Source organism: Colletotrichum graminicola, assembly GCF_000149035.1.
Source record: "Colletotrichum graminicola M1.001 genomic scaffold supercont1.1, whole genome shotgun sequence".
NCBI classification, from domain to species: Eukaryota; Fungi; Ascomycota; class Sordariomycetes; order Glomerellales; family Glomerellaceae; genus Colletotrichum; species Colletotrichum graminicola.
The window spans coordinates 1,621,822-1,640,375 of NW_007361005.1; the positions used below are offsets into that span (position 1 = coordinate 1,621,822).

At 55.8% G+C, this 18,554-nt stretch overlaps 5 protein-coding genes across 5 annotated transcripts; all 5 read left to right on the plus strand.

The window, feature by feature from the left end:
* Positions 1–4,440: 4,440 nt before the first annotated feature.
* Positions 4,441–6,582, plus strand: GLRG_00428 (uncharacterized protein; the record flags this gene model as incomplete). Its single annotated transcript, XM_008091113.1, has 4 exons — positions 4,441–5,094; positions 5,155–5,263; positions 5,322–5,477; positions 5,531–6,582. 4 exons carry the CDS (start codon positions 4,441–4,443, stop codon positions 6,580–6,582), a joined length of 1,971 nt encoding a protein of 656 aa, XP_008089304.1.
* A 2,099-nt stretch (positions 6,583–8,681) lies between these two features.
* Positions 8,682–10,172, plus strand: GLRG_00429 (uncharacterized protein; the record flags this gene model as incomplete). The annotated part of the gene is made up of 1 exon (XM_008091114.1): positions 8,682–10,172. One exon carries the CDS (start codon positions 8,682–8,684, stop codon positions 10,170–10,172), a length of 1,491 nt encoding a protein of 496 aa, XP_008089305.1.
* A 397-nt stretch (positions 10,173–10,569) lies between these two features.
* On the plus strand, positions 10,570–11,934 carry GLRG_00430 (major facilitator superfamily transporter protein; the record flags this gene model as incomplete). The annotated part of the gene is made up of 4 exons (XM_008091115.1): positions 10,570–10,643; positions 10,830–10,878; positions 11,035–11,436; positions 11,542–11,934. 4 exons carry the CDS (start codon positions 10,570–10,572, stop codon positions 11,932–11,934), a joined length of 918 nt encoding a protein of 305 aa, XP_008089306.1.
* A 1,412-nt stretch (positions 11,935–13,346) lies between these two features.
* On the plus strand, positions 13,347–13,931 carry GLRG_00431 (uncharacterized protein; the record flags this gene model as incomplete). The annotated part of the gene is made up of 2 exons (XM_008091116.1): positions 13,347–13,434; positions 13,549–13,931. The coding sequence occupies 2 exons, from the start codon at positions 13,347–13,349 to the stop codon at positions 13,929–13,931; spliced, it is 471 nt and encodes a 156-aa protein (XP_008089307.1).
* A 2,415-nt stretch (positions 13,932–16,346) lies between these two features.
* GLRG_00432 (adenosine deaminase) lies at positions 16,347–17,695 on the plus strand (the record flags this gene model as incomplete). Its single annotated transcript, XM_008091117.1, has 4 exons — positions 16,347–16,400; positions 16,475–16,614; positions 16,704–17,406; positions 17,504–17,695. The coding sequence occupies 4 exons, from the start codon at positions 16,347–16,349 to the stop codon at positions 17,693–17,695; spliced, it is 1,089 nt and encodes a 362-aa protein (XP_008089308.1).
* Between the last annotated feature and the right edge of the window lie 859 nt (positions 17,696–18,554).

Genomic DNA, 18,554 nt, shown 5'->3' on the forward strand with positions numbered 1-18,554 from the left:
GCAAACCTCCAAAAGCCAAGAAAACGGTTGGTACTGTACACCTGGCACCGGCTTTCTTTAACTTCGCCTATCTGGCGCAAATTGAACACGTAAGTGCGGCCCTCGGGCGCACCCTTGCAGCGTAGGGTGACTTGCGCCTTGGTAGAAGATCGTAAGGAGCTTGGCGGCCGTCGTTATAGTGAGCCAAGAAGCGGAAGATTTGTCAAACGATGCTGATCCCGGCACATCATCAGTTCTGGGCGGTAGGCCTTGGGGGCGCAGTCAGCGGCTAACCACGATCGGCTCTGTTCCTGGTGTAATCTATGATATAGGGCATCGAATCTATTGCAAGGCCCTTTTCAAGAGTAAAGTTTTCGTCGGTGACCCCGCGGCAAATCAAAGCACAGTTACGGTTTGTCGCCAAGGTCGTCGATCAGGCTCTATTATAAAGGAAGCCCTGCCCAATTTGTGATGCTGTGCAAAGCGACTATTCTGCGGGCGAGTGTTGAGCGTAGCGTTCAGTCAGAACCAACAAGCAAGGGGAAAGAAGGGCTCAACGGGTCTTGGGATTTCCTCAAGCTTCGTCTGCCCGAGGGGCTCGCGTGTTCGTACGGAACTCTGGTTTCCAACACATCCGGTCGTGATGGCCAAGACCTCCGCGTTCTCGCGGTCAAGCTTTCGTCGGCCCTCTCAATAAGGAGGCACGAGCTTGGGGGGTTAGAGGAAAGGCTACCAATCAAGACGCTCAGAGGAGAGTGGCTCAGATCACCTGTACGGGTTTTCCAGATGCCAAGATGGGAGCTTAAATCCCACCCCTTGCCGTGATCACTCCCTCGAGGCGCGTTCCAGGAAGCTTCAGAGAAAGGATGAGACGAGGAGCACGCGGAACGACGAGGGGCCCTGGAGGCGACGCGGCTAGTACGGCACACAATGGTCGGTCGAAGGTTATGTGACAAAGGTCGGGTTTGAGGTGGGAGGGCCGTGCGGGAGATTTGCAGCAAGGCTTCGTTAGTGTATAGCATGCATGAGCTTACATGGTCAAGCAGAGTGCAGAGGCTGGAGAGAGAGAGTGTGTGTGTGTGAAAACAGGAGAGTTGCGAGTTGCATCATGTCCAGATTGGGTTGTGGACCAGCCCGTTTGGGTCCCGATCAGGGTCAACACCATGAGGCAGAAGAAGAAGATGATGATGAGGCGAGAGAGAGAGAGAGAGAGAGAGAGAGAGAGAGAGAAGACAGCATGGCTGGCTTTGGAGCGGCGAGACGAGGACTGCGAGCAATGGCTGGCTGTCTGAACCCGTGTTTTTTTCTTCATATCTTTTTTACCACTTGAGCAAGACGGTTCTGCTTTTTTATCCCACGATAGGCGGGTTGTAGAATGCGGCCAGCATGCTTGTTTGATTGCTCTTTACTCCTTGGCGAGGCGTTTACACTATATTGGTATGGTAAATAGGGGATACCGGCCGGATTCGACCTAGTCGGCTGGGCGTTTGGCGCCCAGCCATATGCGTTTCCGTCGCCCAGATCTGTAGTAGTAGTATGGATGACGAAATTGAGCCGGCGAGACCCAGTCCGGCCAGGGCTCCTTCACCGTTGCGCCTACCAATAAATGGAGCAAACCAGGATGAGGACGGAAAGAGCCTCAACCGTGATCCTTGCCTTGGCAAAACTGTGCAAGGTGCACGCGACTTTCGGGCCCCGCCGCTGACCTGAGAGGCCTCTCTACCTATCCCTCTCTTTTTTGCTCTTTTTTTTCCCCATTTTTTATTAATACTATCCCTCTTCTTGTTGGTCACTTTCGGTCCAGATAGGTTGCCCAGCTTGCCTTTGGTAGAAATATTTTGAGGGCAATGGTAATTGTGATTGTGATTGTGAGGGCGATGCCAGGCTTTTTGCTCGTTCGGCACAAGGTCAGTCCGGCCAATGTCGACCTACTCAGATTAACTCTCGGGAGGGCGAAGTGTATAGAGAGTCAAATGGATGGTGATGTATATCATCTGGGCCGAGTCTGTCTCGGGTGACGGCGGTAGGGGTGGTCGAAAACCAAACCAAACCGGCACCAGACATGTCAGAAGACGGGCGTGGCTTTTCGGTTCGCGTATTCCGCGCTCCTAGAGCCCGTCATTGGTTGACAGGCGCAGACCATCGGAACTTTGGGTGTGTGACCATCTGTGCGTACGTGCGCCGCCGGCCAGCCACCAACGGCCTGCTGCGTACGGACTGCGTAGGTAGGCCGGCATACGACTCCACAACTACTGAGCCTCAAAGGCCATTTTGCTTCCCAAAAGACCAGAACAGGGCGGCGGCTTGTGTCAACAAACGGGGCGAGGTGGGATGTGAGAGAGGTGAGAAAGGTGAGAGAGGTGAGGGAGGAAAGAGAGGTGAGAGGCTAGACCACATACTCACCTATTGTCTGGTTCGCAACAGTCCCTCCCCTGTCCTGAAACCCGCTCTTTCATACGCTGAGACGCATGGCCCCCTGCAAGTCTCGTCGCAGAGGGGTTCGGCGTACACCAAACGGACCCAGAAAAATCCCCTTGGAATGACAGGCCATTCCATCGACCGTATCTTTTCTCACTAACATGATCTCCGCGACAGCCATGCCGTACTGAGGTGGTGAACAACACCTGTAGGCTTCTCACCCATTCACTCATCCATTCCCACACGTCCCCTGAAATATTGTTGTTGCACGTCCGGCGGACTTGCCATGGAGGACCGTCGTCCGTCGACTTGACTCGACCCGACTCAACCTGCCCCCCGCCCCGGCTCCGATCTTGACCACTACTACTACGTATGTGCAACAGGGGAAGGTATCCCTGGTGGCCCCTTGATGTCGTTCCGCACGAGTACACTAGTTAATTACTTACAGCGTAGTGTACATACATACAGTACGACCACCTCGTTCGCTTTTTGTTCGCCGAAGGCCAGTTCCTCCCCCCCACCCACCGCTGTGAGAGTGAAGCGACCCCCACCTCATACTCAGCCTCTCGTCTTTCCTTCTCATTCTTCCTGGGGTGCGCCCGTGTCTCGCTCTCTTCTGACCCTAAATCTCCTACTGCCGAAGCTTCGCCGGCCGGCCCAGGAAACTGTTGACCCTGTTGTGGGTACTAGCTATCTTGGAGCCTACTGGCTTGAACCGATGGAGGACCCCCATTCCAGACACCTTCTGCCATCCATGTTGCCTGCTCGTGGCGCCTAGGGTCCTTGTCGCTCTAGACGCCAGGGGAAAGTATACCTACTACCTATCGTACCTACATACCTACCTCGATAATCGGTAGTAGGCAAGAGAGGGAGCGGAAAAACCTAACGCTGGGACACGAGAGAGAGAGATGGTTCTTTTCCAAGTCGTCGCCGCCCTTGCCCTCTCCGTTACCCGAGCCTATTGGCCCAGCTCTCCTTCTCGTTGTCTGCTGTCGCTTTTGTTTTGGGAAGAGTCGGCGATGTGTATACTCTGCTCAGCCGTTCTGCTTGCCAAGATGCCGTGCCATGTACTTGTAGACACGACACAACACGACACAACACGACACAACACGACACAACACAACACGACACAACACGACACAACACGACACGACACGACACGACACGTCTCGACACTCAGGCTACAACTGCGCCTGTGCAGTCGTATTCGGCCTGCAGACCCGGTCATGTCAGTCCAAGCGAACGCCTGAGCCTCACGTTCGGATATCCAACAAAGGGACGACAAGTACCAGGTGTACGATGACCAATTCACATCTCATGGCTCGCCTACTCCGTACGGCGGCGGCATGACAGAGAGGGAAGCAAGCTACCCAGCATGGGATGCGGGTCGATTCACGGACCACCCACTAGGGGCGCCGCACCCATCGGCTTTCGCGTGCCAGTTCCTGCACCAGTCCTAGTCAGTGCTGGTGCCCGCATGGGGTGCCTGGATCTATCCCTGAAGGTTCTCGGGGCACCATCTGTCATGCAGCATGGGTCTCCCCGCGAATGGGGGATGGATGATCAGCCCAATCTGATACATACTGTCGCCTCTCGCTCTATTGCTTCTCTCCTTCCCTCCCTTCTCCCTCTTCTCCCTCCGCTCGCCAACCCTCGCCTATTGCTTGGTCTTCACCACTTTTTCCATCCTTCCATTCCAAGGCCGGCCTTTTCCTTTTCAATTCTAACCACTAGACTCTTTTGGCTGGCACCGACGTCTATTTCGTTGTTACCCTCGACATCTGTATTTCTACCACATACACACATACACATTCCATCTCTCCATTCACTTCGCATCGTCTGGGAACCGACCCGTCGCCTTCTTGAACCGACCCGAGCCGTCTCATTCACCCGTTTTCACCAACTCGATCCCCCGTCTACTCAATCTTGCTTTCCGACATCGTCAAGCTAAGGGCCATGGTTTGGACTGATTGACAAAGACTACATCTTGGCGACTATCATCGGTCCGGCACAGGATAGGATAGGATGATCGAGAAAAGGGGCATGGCTCCCCACGCAGTACCACCGGGCCGGAGGGCCCTCAAGAGACGTGCTCGCCCTGCTAATATTGCCGTGTCGCCTTCGCTTTGGGAACGAGACGCCGAGTCTGACGACGAGTATGCCAACCAAGTAAGGAACGCTGCCGGAGGCGTGTGGAAAAGGACTGCCAAGTCGGGCATCAGGCCCTCGGATGACACACTGGAGCGCCGGTCGGACAGCGACAGCGGCGACCGGGGACGGGGAAGCCAATACAGCGAACCTTCGAGCCCTGATACCCCCAAGACAAGGCCTTCCTATAACCTCCCGGCCATAGGAAGACTTCCCGTGGCATCGCTTCGACCGGCCCTTCCCGCAGTCTCAAACCTGCCTTCGACAACGCTCCCGGCATTTGAACCCGCTATTACTTCTCAAGCCCCCGTCCTCGAACCTCCTATGTTCTTCCAGCCTGTAGTACCGCAGCCGCGACCTACATCGCATATGATGACACCGTACCGTCCCCTCCAGCCCGTGGATCCTCAGCCAGCACCAGTGCTCGCTCCGGCCGATCCTGAATCAACACCACGCGAATCCGAAGTCCCTATACCACCAGCGACGATGACAGTGACGTCCCCTCCTCGAACAATTACAGTCATCTCCACGATGAAGCCTGCTTCTTCCGTAAGTTATCCAGAAAGCTCCAGCCTAGCGGCATAACTAATCTTACGCTTCACCGAAGAGTTCGACCTCATCATGGTCACCCTCTCCGCCGGTGATCACCCCATCATCGACGCTGCCTACGTCAGCAGCTTCGTCGACAGGCCCGGCTACTTTACCACCTTTGCCGTCTGTTGATCCTTCGGCGCCGAGGAAGGGCGTCGATGGTTACACACACACGACACCTACAGTAACGGCTACCTTGGCTTCGGCGGCACTACCTGCCGAAACCCTTTCTGCTCTCCCCGGGCCGGCGAGCGCTGTCAGTGATCGGGGTGGGGACGATGGGAGGCCATCGCGAATGAACCCAGAGACGGAGCACGCCCTTATTGCTGTGGGCTCAATAGGTCAGTCTCGACGAGCAAAAAATGCGGCATCTCATTAGCTGACTTTGTAGTAGGATCTTTCATCTTCGCCTCATTCCTGGTGTGGATTGTCTGGAGGACAATGAAGAAGGCTTCGAGGAGGAGAAGGGAAAGGGAGCTTGGCTACCCGAACGATCGCCCTGGTATTGGCTCCAAGATCCCCTTCTTCAAGGGATCCATGGGCGGATGGCAGAACATAGACGGTCGCCAAAGCGACCCGACCCAGTACGAAAAGGGGCCGAGAGGCACGTTGCGGCTGGATACCGGTTTCTACGGCCCCAATGGGAAGCCGGCCAACTATGGCCCTGGCGGCACTTATGTTCCCAACTACATGTCGCCAGTCGACAGTCGTGGCAGCCCTATCCACGGCAGCCCGACAGGCGCATTACCGGTGCGAATGAACCCCATGAACGGCGGTACATACAACGGTCAGCAAGGCGTTTTCAACAGTCAAACAGGCACCTACACGAGCCAGGTAGGGACGTTTAGCAGCCAGACTGGCACCTATGTCAGTCATGCACCCAGCGGCTCACTCACTCATATCATTGGACAATACGGAAACGGAACGGAGCCTGGCATGACATTACGGTCAGGCGTGGGAGCCGGTGCATACTTCAACCAGTCAGAGTTGGCTCGCCAACCATCGGACGCTTACGATCCAGCCAGGCGGCAAGTCAACAGGGCGAGCGAACTCTCTTCCATTTCATCTGGCTTCGGCGACGGTGACATCATCGTGCCAGGCATGCCTGGAATGGTGCTGCAGCCCCCTCCGCCTGTTTCACAGTCACTGAGAGCTAGCCGAATGGACAATGATCGGGTCTCCTGGGCCAACAAGTCCAACCGCGAGACGGTCTACACAGAGGCCAGCGAGGACCTGCCACCTAGATTCAGGACCGTCGACAGCTGGGTCAACCAGCAAAGCGGTCGCGTCAAGAGGGCACAAGCACGGCCACAGACGGACGAAGACATCCCACCTGTGCCTGGTCTTCCGGCAGGGACGGGCCAGAACGGGATGCCGCCTGAACCCCAATTCACCATGATGATGCCGGACGGGGAAGTACCTCGCCGGCCAGACAACGCGTCGTAACAGTTGGACGCAACCCGGCGGACGCCGTGGCTTTTCTTTGTTTTCATACCCAAGCATGTTGCTGCGTCGGCAGGTGTCAAAAAGCGGGCAGAAGGAGAGGGGATGTAATACCATCATAACACATGCACACGCACATACAAAGGAGTAGCCAAGACGTGATCACACTAGGAGCATTTTACCACTGTATCCATATAACTCCCAGTATCTTACCGCTCCTTCAAGCCTGGCGCTTGGGGGCTTTCTTGCGGAGTAAGACTTCACACATGGCACGTGGCTGTCTTGGCCTGCTTTTTTGTACAGGTGGCTTTTCCTTCTTGAGAAGGCAAGGTGTAACAGGGCAAAAAGGAGGGGTGATCAAGGAAGTGATAGTAGTAATTCAAAAGCAGTAGGAATGCAGACCTACTTGACAATACTCGTTGGCTATCATTGCCAGACATGCTCCCTACATGCTTGAGATGCGAACAAAGAGCGTCCCCCCCTCTCCTATGAGGGTGAGGGTGTTGACGATGCGACTAGCGGATTTAGGGATCGACAGGCACCCACCCATGTTTGCTACCGGTACGGATAACTTGTCAAGCTTTGGATTTCTTTTTCTTCGGCATCGCATTACCTGTATCCAGGGCCATCTCAGGTAGCGTGCCGCCTCTCGGGAGCGTTCATTGCAGCCTTGTTGTTCTTCCGACAGTCCAGTCCAGTCCAGTCCAGTCCAGCCACGGGATGAAATGTTGATGTTCGAGGGCCGCGGCTGCTTCCCAACCCTGCCGATTTTCGCAGTCTCTAGCCACCCTACATGTACGTAATCACACTGGGAATGCCAGTCGGTGCTACCGCGGAGACTTGTGTTCAAGCTTCGCCCCCCTGCGAGAGATCTAGTCATTTGTAATGACTACAGGCTAGGTAGTTGGGGTATAGCAGGCGCTGCTGGCATACTCTGTGGGACGCCAAGGCAGACTTACACACTTCCTGACTCCGGGTCCCAGCGAACAGGAAGGCGGCTGACGCAGCGTCCCGGTCGCCGATGCGCTTTGGAAGCATATTTGGGAGACGCGGGCAGGAAGCAAAGGAAAATAAAACAAAAGCCCCGAGAACGCCCTTATGAGTCCTGCCTGATTGATACGCGAACCTTTTTCTTCTTCTCCCCTTTCTCCCTTCTCTGATTTTAGTTGACAGGTAACCCCCTTCGTTGGCCGCGCGTTTCACAAGGCAGCATCAGGTTCTAAAACGTTCATGGAGACCCTCGGACGCCATTTGGCAGAGGGGACGACTCTAGAGTTGCACAGCCGCAAGCGACGTACCCGTCCCCGTCCCGGCAAGCGGGCAAATTAGCCAGGCCGCGGGAGCAAGCAACTGGCTGTTCTGTGGCGAAGCGCGGACGAAGTGTGGGGGGAGGGGTTAGGCCGTGACCCGTTGCTCGCACGGGTGGCCCCAATCCGAGCGGTAGGCGGGGCACAGCGTTGACGTAGGTAGGTACATGCATACCTTCCTAGGTAGGTAGTGTACCTACTAGCTGTACGAATACGTACCTTCCTCTGCAGTGCATATGCCGTGCACGCCGCAGCAAGTCGGGGAGCCAGGTTTTACATACCCTTGGCCTGTGTCGACCGCGGCTCGTTCTTGTCTTGTACGAATACTTGGCTTTCCATTCTTGTTCATCTACTTTGCTGTCTGTACCTTGTCTGATGAAAAGCTGCAGTCGCTTTTTTCGGCCCTCTTCTTCCTCAAATACACACAGAACCTTGGTCTTCCCGTTGTGTGGAGACGATTCTCTGTAGATCCTTTGGATATATTTGGCAGTACGTACGTACGTCGGCAACGAGTGACCTGCACTGTTTCCTTGTATTTCTTTAGCCAAGCCGGACGGGCGACAGACGGCTTAAGAACTCAGCCCACTTGACCTCGCATACCATTCATTCCTCGAGCAGGGCCCGGCCGCCTGCTTTCGCACAGTCTAGCATCCTTTTAAACCACTTGCCTCTGCTTGTCTCGAAACACCCCCCCCCCAAACAACAACCGATCGAATCGTCCTTCCTCGCCTTTTAACCTCAGCAGCGCGCACCCATTTCTCGAGTCGTCGGCTTGGCCCCAGGAAACCGCCCACGATGCTCGACGAAAACCTCCCAACCTTTCACTTCCGTCCTTCCTCCGACAACCCCCAAAACACCATCCTCTACTTCACCCACCAGGGCTCCGACCCGACGCCCAACTACCTCCTCAAGCGCGCCGACCCCGCCAACCCAGCCGCCCGCAATAAATACGCTGCCGCCCTCACCGACATTGCTTCCCAGCACATCATCTACGCCGAGGTCCTCGTCGAGCCGGAATGGACCCAGCCAACCCTCTCCGCCGCAGAGGTTCGTGCCCAGAACGGCACGCCTGCCCCGCCACAACCCATTCTGCCTGACCAGGTCACCTTGCAGCTCTACAACCCGGACTCGCAGGTCGTCATCAAGACAAAGGCCGGCGGCTGGGGCAAGACAGACAGCTGGGAGTTTGAGATGCCCGAGCAGAGTTTCCGCGCTCCGAGCGCCAGCTTGATCGACCGATCCGCCGACGATCCGCCCATCAGCGACACCGTCCCCAAGGTCGTCTTCCGTTGGAAGCGCGACGGTAGGCTGAGCAAGGACATGACATGCTACATGGTGGGGAAGAGCGTCGCCGGGAAGAAGAGCAAGGAGCCTGACATTACGGTCGCCATGTTCAAGGACCAGAAGCATGAGAGCGCCGTTACCATCTATGAGCCTAACCTGCAGCGTGTCGACGTGGAAGACCGCAAGGGATTGGATATCATTTTGCTGCTCGGTGCCGAGGTCCTCCGTGACCTGTTCCTGAACCCCAGGCAAAACGTCTTCAACCTCACATCGACTCTTCCACCGACTCGTCGGAAGAACTCGAAGCCTCCTCCCGCCTCCGTTGGGCCTGTACCACCGGTGGCCTCCATGTCCGGCGCCATCGACGACAAGCCCGCGTCACCGCCGGCACAGGCAATGAACAGCGGTCCGCCTAGACCCAACCCCCGCGCGCAGTGGGAGATTGACAACGAGACGAAGCGCCTGCAGGCCATGGTGGCCCAGGAGGAGCGACAAGCCCGCGAGCGTGAGCGTCGCGACGCCGAGGAGGCGAAGCGTATCCAGAAGATGCTTGAGAAGGAGGAAAAGGAACGTCGGCGGAAGGCGGCCGAGGTTGAGGCGGAGACAGAGCGTCTCCGCAGGTTATACGGCGTAGAGCCCAACGCGCCTGCGCCCAGTTTGCCTCCCCGACACCAACCGCCGCCCGGGTCTGCTCCGGGATCGTGGCACGTCGCACCGGCGCAGCCGCCAAGGCCTCTGAGTGCGGGACCCTACCAAAACGGGCAACCCGGGAACAGCACATATCGTCCGCCACAACAGGTGCAATTTGCGCCGCAGCCGAAGCCTCCACAGCAACAGCAGCAGCAGAGCGGTGGCGGCCGAGGTAAGCTTCCAAACCTGATGTCGGGGCTGCTCCAAGGCCCCTATGCGAACTCGGCTGCTAGCGTCAGTAACTTTTTCCACCGGGACCGGACCGAGGAGGAGAAGAGAAAGGTCGCCAAGAAGCGCAGTGTGCATTTCTAGGGATACCGTCATTGCTGACTTTTGTTTTTTATCATTCCTGCAACATTGTATCTCATAGCATACCCGGCGTTTAAACCGGACCCGAGGTTATCGTTGCGCTGCCGTGGATGCGGTTGATCCCGGTGGACCTCTGGCGTGCTTTCTTTGGATGGATATACCATTTCCTGGCATCTGGGCTCATAGAGTTACGAATTTCATGACTTTTCTCGACTATTCAATTTTCCGAGGAATCCATTGAGTGCCCCTATTGAAATGCTTCCCCTGACAGCAAAAAAGGCCCCGTGACGCACCTACGACCTCTCGAAGACGTGGCGGAGTATTCAGTATTGCGCATTGGAGACTAATGGAATGACAAGGGACAAGCTTGGGAGTATATCCCATTTGGGCAATAGTCGAAATGCACGCTAGCCGGGGGTGTGGGGGAGGAGGAGGCCCGGAATTTACATTCCACAAGCTCTGGGCTGCATTGTCGTACCAGAAAGGGTCCAGAACGGCGGATCCACGCCTACTGACTGCACGTCTGGTTGACCTCCCATCCAGATTCCACTGGTTGTTATTCGAAGCTCTCTCCTCTCAATAAACCTTTTCCGAGCAGCTGCTGGCTTGGGAGGGGATACGGTGGGTCTGGACTCATAACCGGCTGGTCGCTAGCCACAGGCTTGTTCTCCCGTGCCACCCGCGAAACATATCCCGCCGGCTAGGCTCGGTGAAGGCGCCGAGTTGGCATACATGAAAAGCTGGAGAAACACGGGGGAAACCGCCACGGCGAGCTGCCATGCTACCTGGAGACATGCCCACATGCCCATGTTCATAATCGAGCCTCAAGACCTTCTCATGAAACCCTTCGCTCACCAGTCCGTAGCTCGAGAAATACTACAACCTCACCTACGTCGTCATCTCACTCATCTTCCTCTCCCCATTCCTCGGCTACGTCCCCTTGGCCCTGCTCAACACCCACGTCCACCTGCGCTGGGGCCAGCGCGGCATCGCCATCCTCGCCTCGACATGCCACGTCGTCGCCTACGTCATCATCGCTCAGCACCCGCCCTACCCGGCGCTCGTCGTTGTCTTCATACTCGCGGGCTTGGGCAATGGCCTGAGCGACGCGGGGTGGAACGCCTACATCGGTAACATGGAGCGCGCCGACGAGGTCCTTGGCTTCCTGCACGCCTGCTACGGCGTCGGCGGCGTCGTCAGCCCGCTCATCGCCACGACCATGACCACTAAGGAGAATTTGGGGTGGTGGATGTTCTACTACGTCATGGTGAGTCCAGACACGGCGCGAGACGAAGGCACACTGTGAGTGTTTTCGCTTCCCCCTCCAAAATTTGTAGATTCGTGACCCGGCTGACATACATCGTGAGGAAAGATCGCCTTGGCCGTCATCGAGATCGTCTGGTGCACGGCGGCCTTCTGGACGCAGACCGGGGCGGTCTACCGCGAGACGATCAGCCACTCGGGCAATGACGGCAGCGCGGGCCTGCCGACGGCCCTCTTCAAGCGGCCCTATATCTCGGCGGTGGCCGTCGCGCTGCAGGGATTCTTCTTGGGGCCGCTCTTCCCCGCCGTCGTCGTGGCGACGACGAGGCTACTGCCGAGACATCTGCACGTCAGCACCATCGGGTTCGCAGCCGCGTTCGGGGGCGGCGATCCTGCCCTTCGTCGTGGGCGCCCTGGCGCAGGCCAGGGGCGTGCAGGTCTTGCAGCCCTTCATCCTTGCGTTCTTGGGGGTTATGATGGCGTTGTGGCTCTGCTTGCCTAAGATCGAACATAAGGAGGAGTAGGACGAGAATGTAGGAAAGGAAGGGGAAGTGGGGTTTAGAAAACTGGACCGGTCGTGGGCGGAGGGAGCGTCGGTTTGCATAGAATGGGGAGGACTCCTGCGTAAAATATGTGAAAACTTCCGCTTGCAAATCGACACCCGGGGCCGGTCGTTGCAAGGGGACATCAAAAGATGATTTGACCCCAGCTTCGGCAGGAAACCTGCCATAGTCTCCTCTTATCCTGTAGTCAAATATCCAATGATCCAGCAGGTTCTGCCACCTCCTGACGTTTTCGATATGTCCACTGAGCGGCCCCAACACTTCTGTGTGAGTTTTCACTCGACACCAGCTAAGAATACAAAATGACTTGCGCCTCTTGAGCATTGGTGGTGAAAACGGGCCACACAAAGCAACACTTGTTCAACAATAACTTCTGTGAGGTCTCTTTGCTCAAGATGCCCAGGGTCTTAGCAGAGTAGGAGTAGAGGCTGCTTGGATATAGAGGTGATTGCGTCATGTAGAATCCCAAGAATAAGCCATGTGTAAGAACAGTTCCCCAGGGTCCAAGTCACGGGAAGAGGTATTATGTAGTAGCTATAGGCGCATGGTCTATAGCTTTCTTGTCTGAATGAAGACAAGAGAGCAGAACTTGAACCACAAGGATGGGAGAATGGCTGTAGGGTCTTTGCAAGAACGACGATAGGGAGTTGGTACCTGATCCCTCCCCTTTTTCATCTTCTTATTGGCATGTGCTGTTGAAATCGCATCAAGTAACATACACTTGGAGGAAAATGAGCTGGTCTTTGATATTGGACAGTATTGCACAACCTACATTCATCGAATCCTCACGGCTTGTGTAATAAACAGCTGACAAGTCAGGAACGGAAGACAAGGGTCTGCCAAAAGAAGCTATGGATGGTCTGTGCATGCAATCACCACATAGCATCAACGGTCATATTCGGAGAAACAATCATCCGCACAGTGACGCTCGGACCAATCCCAGTTACGCTACCTACCAAAAATTCTCATGATGGGTCCCTCAACTGGCATGTCTGGCCCAGCTGTTGCTGAACATCCCCTAGCCTATTTTCAAGCTCAACTCCATCCCAACGACTCCTCCCTCTTCGACGACCAAGGCTATTTCCTCGACAACGACTTCGTCTGTGAGATCCATCGTCGGCTTTCCATCTTTGGTTGGAAAAAGTCATTCCGCTTTGGCCTGCGTCAGCAAGCGATCCTTGAACGACTCCAGGAGCTCGGGTTTTTCTTCGCCCTTCCTCTAGACTTCAACCTTCGCCTTCGTACGCCTCCGGGCTACATCCGCTACCGTCTTATCGAAATCTTTGCCAACGCGAGGCGTACAGCCGAACAGGAACTCAGAAACGAGCACCGCTCGCTAATCCCAATCATAATGGTTCAACTCACCGAGGTCGAGGACGAGCACTTTCAGTCCGGCCAGAACGGCCCCATCGAGGATGATGCCGACTACACCGACACCGGTCAGTGGGACCCCACGAGATTATGAGGCTTGGGCGCGAAACTCCGATTTCTTCGTGCCACGAAGCTTGAGTAACTCGCATGCGTCACACGGCCAGCTAGCTGACAACCCACAGACTCCGAGATCTCTGCCGACAGCGACTACGACCCCCGTGACGAGTCCTTCGCTGAGCGCCTCTACGCTTTGAAGGACATTGTCCCTCCGACCACCCGCGGCTGGATCAGCAACAAGGTCGATCTCGGCGTCAGCGCCGTCCAGAACACGTGGTACTACGGCTCCCGCACCGTCTGGGTCGTCTGCGCCACTGCCCTGATGATCGGCGTCCCCCTGGCCACCTGCTGGGCCGAGGACCAGCAGATCGAGGGCATGGAGCGCGAATATCGCATGCGCGAGATGGGCGGCGACGCGCTCCTCACCGCCGGCGAGAGCAAGGACGGCAGCACCGCCGACCAGGTTGGCCTCGCCCTCGACCGCGCTGAGGCCAAGCCTGCTTTGTAAACTACCAAACTATCAAACGCAACAAAAACAAACTACCACAATGCAAATCGAAGCTAGGAAAGACGAAGCTTGGCTTTTCGAAACTCCCCCAGAACCGCGCACCAATGGCCTGACGACACTCCCGTACACCCCCTTACTGGGAACCGGACAGACTTTTGCGTCACTTTATTTTTTTTGCGCTTCGGACCTGTATATCAAGACAACTCTCTCACACTCTACAACACACCCACGGCAATCGGAACGTTGCATGCATTGCGCTCATGGATGGTTGGCAGGATGGGGTTTCCCTGCCATATTGCTTGTACTATAGGAATTCATGAGGCTGCGATAGGAATGGCCGCTTGCAATCATGATGAAATTCTAATACCCATCCCGTTTCCAGCGGCACTCGCCGTGACTGCGCGCTGTTTGCTCTTTGTGCCGTTTCACTACCGATACCACCTCCCAAAGTGGATGAGGGCATCGAGACACAGCAGCACTATGCCGAGTAATCCCTCTACCGTGTTTATTTTGCGTTAAGTGGGAGAATCTGTGAGTGCCTCGCCTTTAGCAGAGCAGACTTGGGAGCTGAAGACACCGGGGACGAGAGCTTTCGACATCTCCAATTAGCCAGAGACGACTTGTATTTATGCAGAACCCGCAGCGCAGCATGCCGGGCCAGGGTCGAGATGCCGGCCTTCACCATCTCGTTTGGACTGTCTTGCCTGCCGGCATTGCCGCCGTTTGTGCGTCGTTCAAGTGAGCAGGGCGTCTGTCAACGTCCAGGTAGGTCAACATGGACAATAATCCGTCTGTGGGCTGCTTTGCCTGCAAAGTGCTCGCCAGGTGGCCTATCAAGAAATTCGATGAGGATGGGGGGAACTCGGCGGCGCGTGACGCAGTCCATCTTAGGGGCGAAGTATGGCTGAGCCTCATACACCAGCGGGAGGCCTGGTTAAATATGTAGCGACCGTGCTCTCCACAACGATCGTTATGCAAGCAAGAGCTTTCTCTTGGCGTCCTTTCCATGTCGCTTACTCGGCGATCACAAGCCCACGCCTTGCCCACACTTGACCGGAGCTCATATCTCTGTGAGCCAGTAAGCTACGCCGGGGGTCAATGAGCATCGAGGCGGCGCACAGCTTGAGAAATGTGTCCTGAATGGTCTACATGATTGGAAGCATAGGAGCACGACCCAGACACATTGCCCAGAGTAGCAGCTACGTCGTTCGTGTCCGTTCCGATCCACCGCCAGGATGTTGTATTGCTAAAACACCTCAAAGGACCGGTTTTTCTCCACAAGATATGCCGCAGTTGCCTCAGGTGATGATCTGGCTGATGCCGCTACAGGAGAAAGCCATTCCGATACGTTTGGACACAGGGCTGAGGCATAACCACGGTTGCTGATGTAAGTGCTTCAAGTACTATCCAATGGCGTCCTGTGAAGAGATCAAGTCCATTATTTCCCCTGCGGCTCGAGTACGCCAATGCAAAAATGAGAAATTCCATGCCGTTGGAGATCGAGCGTTTGTTGAGCCCGAATCCAAGGACGAAGGTAACAACTCCCGATGCTGCAGGTAATTGTAATTCCAATATGGGATGCTCGATGGTAACGGCCAGAACCCGGCCGTGTTCATGCAAGCCAGCGGCGACGTCCTTCTCTTTTACGAAATGTGAGAATGGAATCGGGTCCTTGATAGGCCCGTATATACATGTACGTGATGTATCGTGGTATCGAAACAGGCCAATGCCCACGCACCAACAGCACCGGTTCATGCCAACTTGCGAGCTCCTAGGCAACTTTCACCCAAACCCCTCAAAAATTCATTTGCTCTCTTTCTCGCACAACGCAGCCGTATGCGTCACTCGTGGTTTTCAAATTCCAGGCTCTGGGGTGAGGGGGTCGGTCTGTCTCACTTCGGCGTGAATAGACCGGTTGTCCCTCCCGCCCGGGAACCACAGCTCCGGGATCGGGCCCCCACCGACCACCCCGCCTCGGAACCAGGGGTGGGTGGGGTCACCGTATCGTTTCCCGACTTTCCCGGTGGACATTAACCCCCACAAAGCAATAGATACTGCGGTAACGGCTTGCAGTCATTTCTTCCTACTTCACAGCATAAAAACCAAAGGACGTTTCGAAAGAGTTTACTCGCGCTACCTTGCACATACTGGTCGTTCGTTTCGCCCCCACCCTGTCTCCCAAAAAGGCTGTCTCTGCACCGGCCACCTGGACGGCCCGAGTTACATTTTTGTCGCGCGAGAATCCAGCCTGCTCGTCCCAACGTCTTACAACGTCGTCAGCTCGGTTCGAGTCAGCATTTCACAAGCCAAAAAGAGGAAGAAGTAAGAAAGACAAAAGTAAAAATTAAAGATACAAAACACTCTGGACGAGGCTCTGGGAATCTCTTGAAAGTCCCATCGATAGAGCTCGACACGATGGGCTCACAGCTCGCAGCAGACATGGACTTCAAAGCCCTTCCGAAAATCGAGGTATGACACCTCTTGTGGAGAGAAACACTATCCAAAAGCCGACTTTATGATATCGGGACCTAATACCCGCTTAGCTCCATGCCCACCTGACAGGCAGCATAAGCCGCCGCGTCCTCCACGACATTTGGGTCCGCAAGAAGCAGGCAGGCGAGACGGACCTCGCAGACCCTCTCGTCGAGATGCCGGATGGTAAATACGACTTCAACCTCAACACGTAAAGTCCTCTTCTTTTCCCTCATATATTTTTGCCCGTCTTTCACTTCTGCATCTAACCCTTGCAGCCTCTGACCGCAACCCTCACAGATTCTTTCCCCTCTTCTCCTCTTACATCTACCATCTCATAACCGATCCAGAAACTCTCTACGCCGCAACATACTCCGTACTCCAAGATTTCTACGCCGACGGCGTGACTTACCTCGAGCTCCGCACCACGCCGCGCTCTCTCCCGTCACCGAACCCGCAGCCGCCCTCCGTCTACGTCTCCACGATTCTCTCCGCCATCGTCGCATTCGAAGCTGCTCACAATGACCCCCAGGCGATGCGCACACGTCTGATCCTCTCCATAGACCGCCGCCACACCCCCGCCCAGGCTCACGAGACTGTCCGCCTCGCCGCCCAGTTCCGCGAGCAAGGCGTCGTCGGTGTCGACCTCTGCGGCGATCCGGCCGCTCGCGTCCACGGCGTGCCCGGACAGGACGATGTCTCCATCTTCCGCGACGCCTTCGCCGAGGCCAGGAAGCTTGGGTTGGGTATCACGGTACACTTTGGCGAGGCCGAGTGTTCGGGCACTGTCGGCGAGCTTGCCGAGATCCTGTCGTGGAAGCCGCAACGGCTGGGGCACGTCATCCACCTCGGCGAGGACGTGAAGCGGAAGATCGTGGAGCGAAAGATCGGTCTGGAACTGTGCCTCAGCTGCAACGTGCATGCAGGCATGATATCAGGCGGGTTCGAGGGGCATCATTTCGGAGAGTGGTGGGCCGTGGAAGGGAGCGTGATATCTCTCGGCGTACGTTTTGAGCCCCTGCCACTTACTTCATCGCATTCTCTCTCTACTCCATGTACGAGTCAGTTGAAGGCCGTGCTAACTCACAGGCTGCGAATAGACTGACGACGTGGGCGTTTTTGGCAGCCCCCTGTCCAACGAGTACAGACTGGTAGCTGAGCATTTTAGGCTGTCCCGCGACGACATCTGCACGCTCACCCGTCGAGGGATCGAGTCAATCTTCGGCGGCGAGGACGAGAAGAATCGTCTACGACGAGTGATGTGGAGACCTGCATCGGTCGAGCGGATCTGAGCGCCGGGTCCGTGGACGGAGGAAGAACAACCGAGAGCGGATCGCGAGCAAGCCATCCATTTTTTGGACCTTCTTTCCCATTATGCCGCCGGCCCAAGAGAAAAATACGCGTTCCTTTCCCCTCTCAGATGACCCGGCACGCCGCCAGTAGAGTGTTGACAATATTGTCCACTGCCCGCGCGGCATCTTGCTGCATGACTGGCTCGACCGTCCCGACCGTACTCGGGCTGCTGAAGACCCCGGGGCCTAAAATTTTCGCTTCCAAACTCAAGGGGGCTATCTGTCCTTCGATCCGTTTCTAGGCCGTTAGTAACCCCTCCGTCTCACCAGTCAATGCCTCCTGTCTCGTAGCCTGGGGGTTCGGATTGGCTGCGTGGCCTGGGAGATGGTTCGTGCCGCCAAACCAAGCGTGACGTTGGTCTGATGGATATCCCTGGTACGCCAACAGCCCCGACATGATGTACGCTTTGCGACGCAACTCGCATCGCGACTGGATGCACAACATCCAGGAACAAAGCAGCGTCGTTCAACTGTGGCATCTGTCGACCGCGTCTCCCTGCTACCCCACCGCAGCTTGCACACTCGCTGCAGAGATCCATGAAGTGGCTTCCTTGGTTCAGTTCCAAGTATAAAGAATGATTAGCTATCTGTCAAGGCTAGCGCCATTTTTTCGTCTCCTTCCGATTATCGTACTAGCTTCGTCCTGAGCATGTACTTAATGATAGTTGATCAATATCAAGCTTTCTAATGCCTACCCCCAAGTGTGTGTATTCCGTCGTTCCCTTAGCACCCGTGTACACGGACTATGACTGCTCGATTGGGAAATGAGACTATTAATAACAGAACAAGCTTGGTCCTC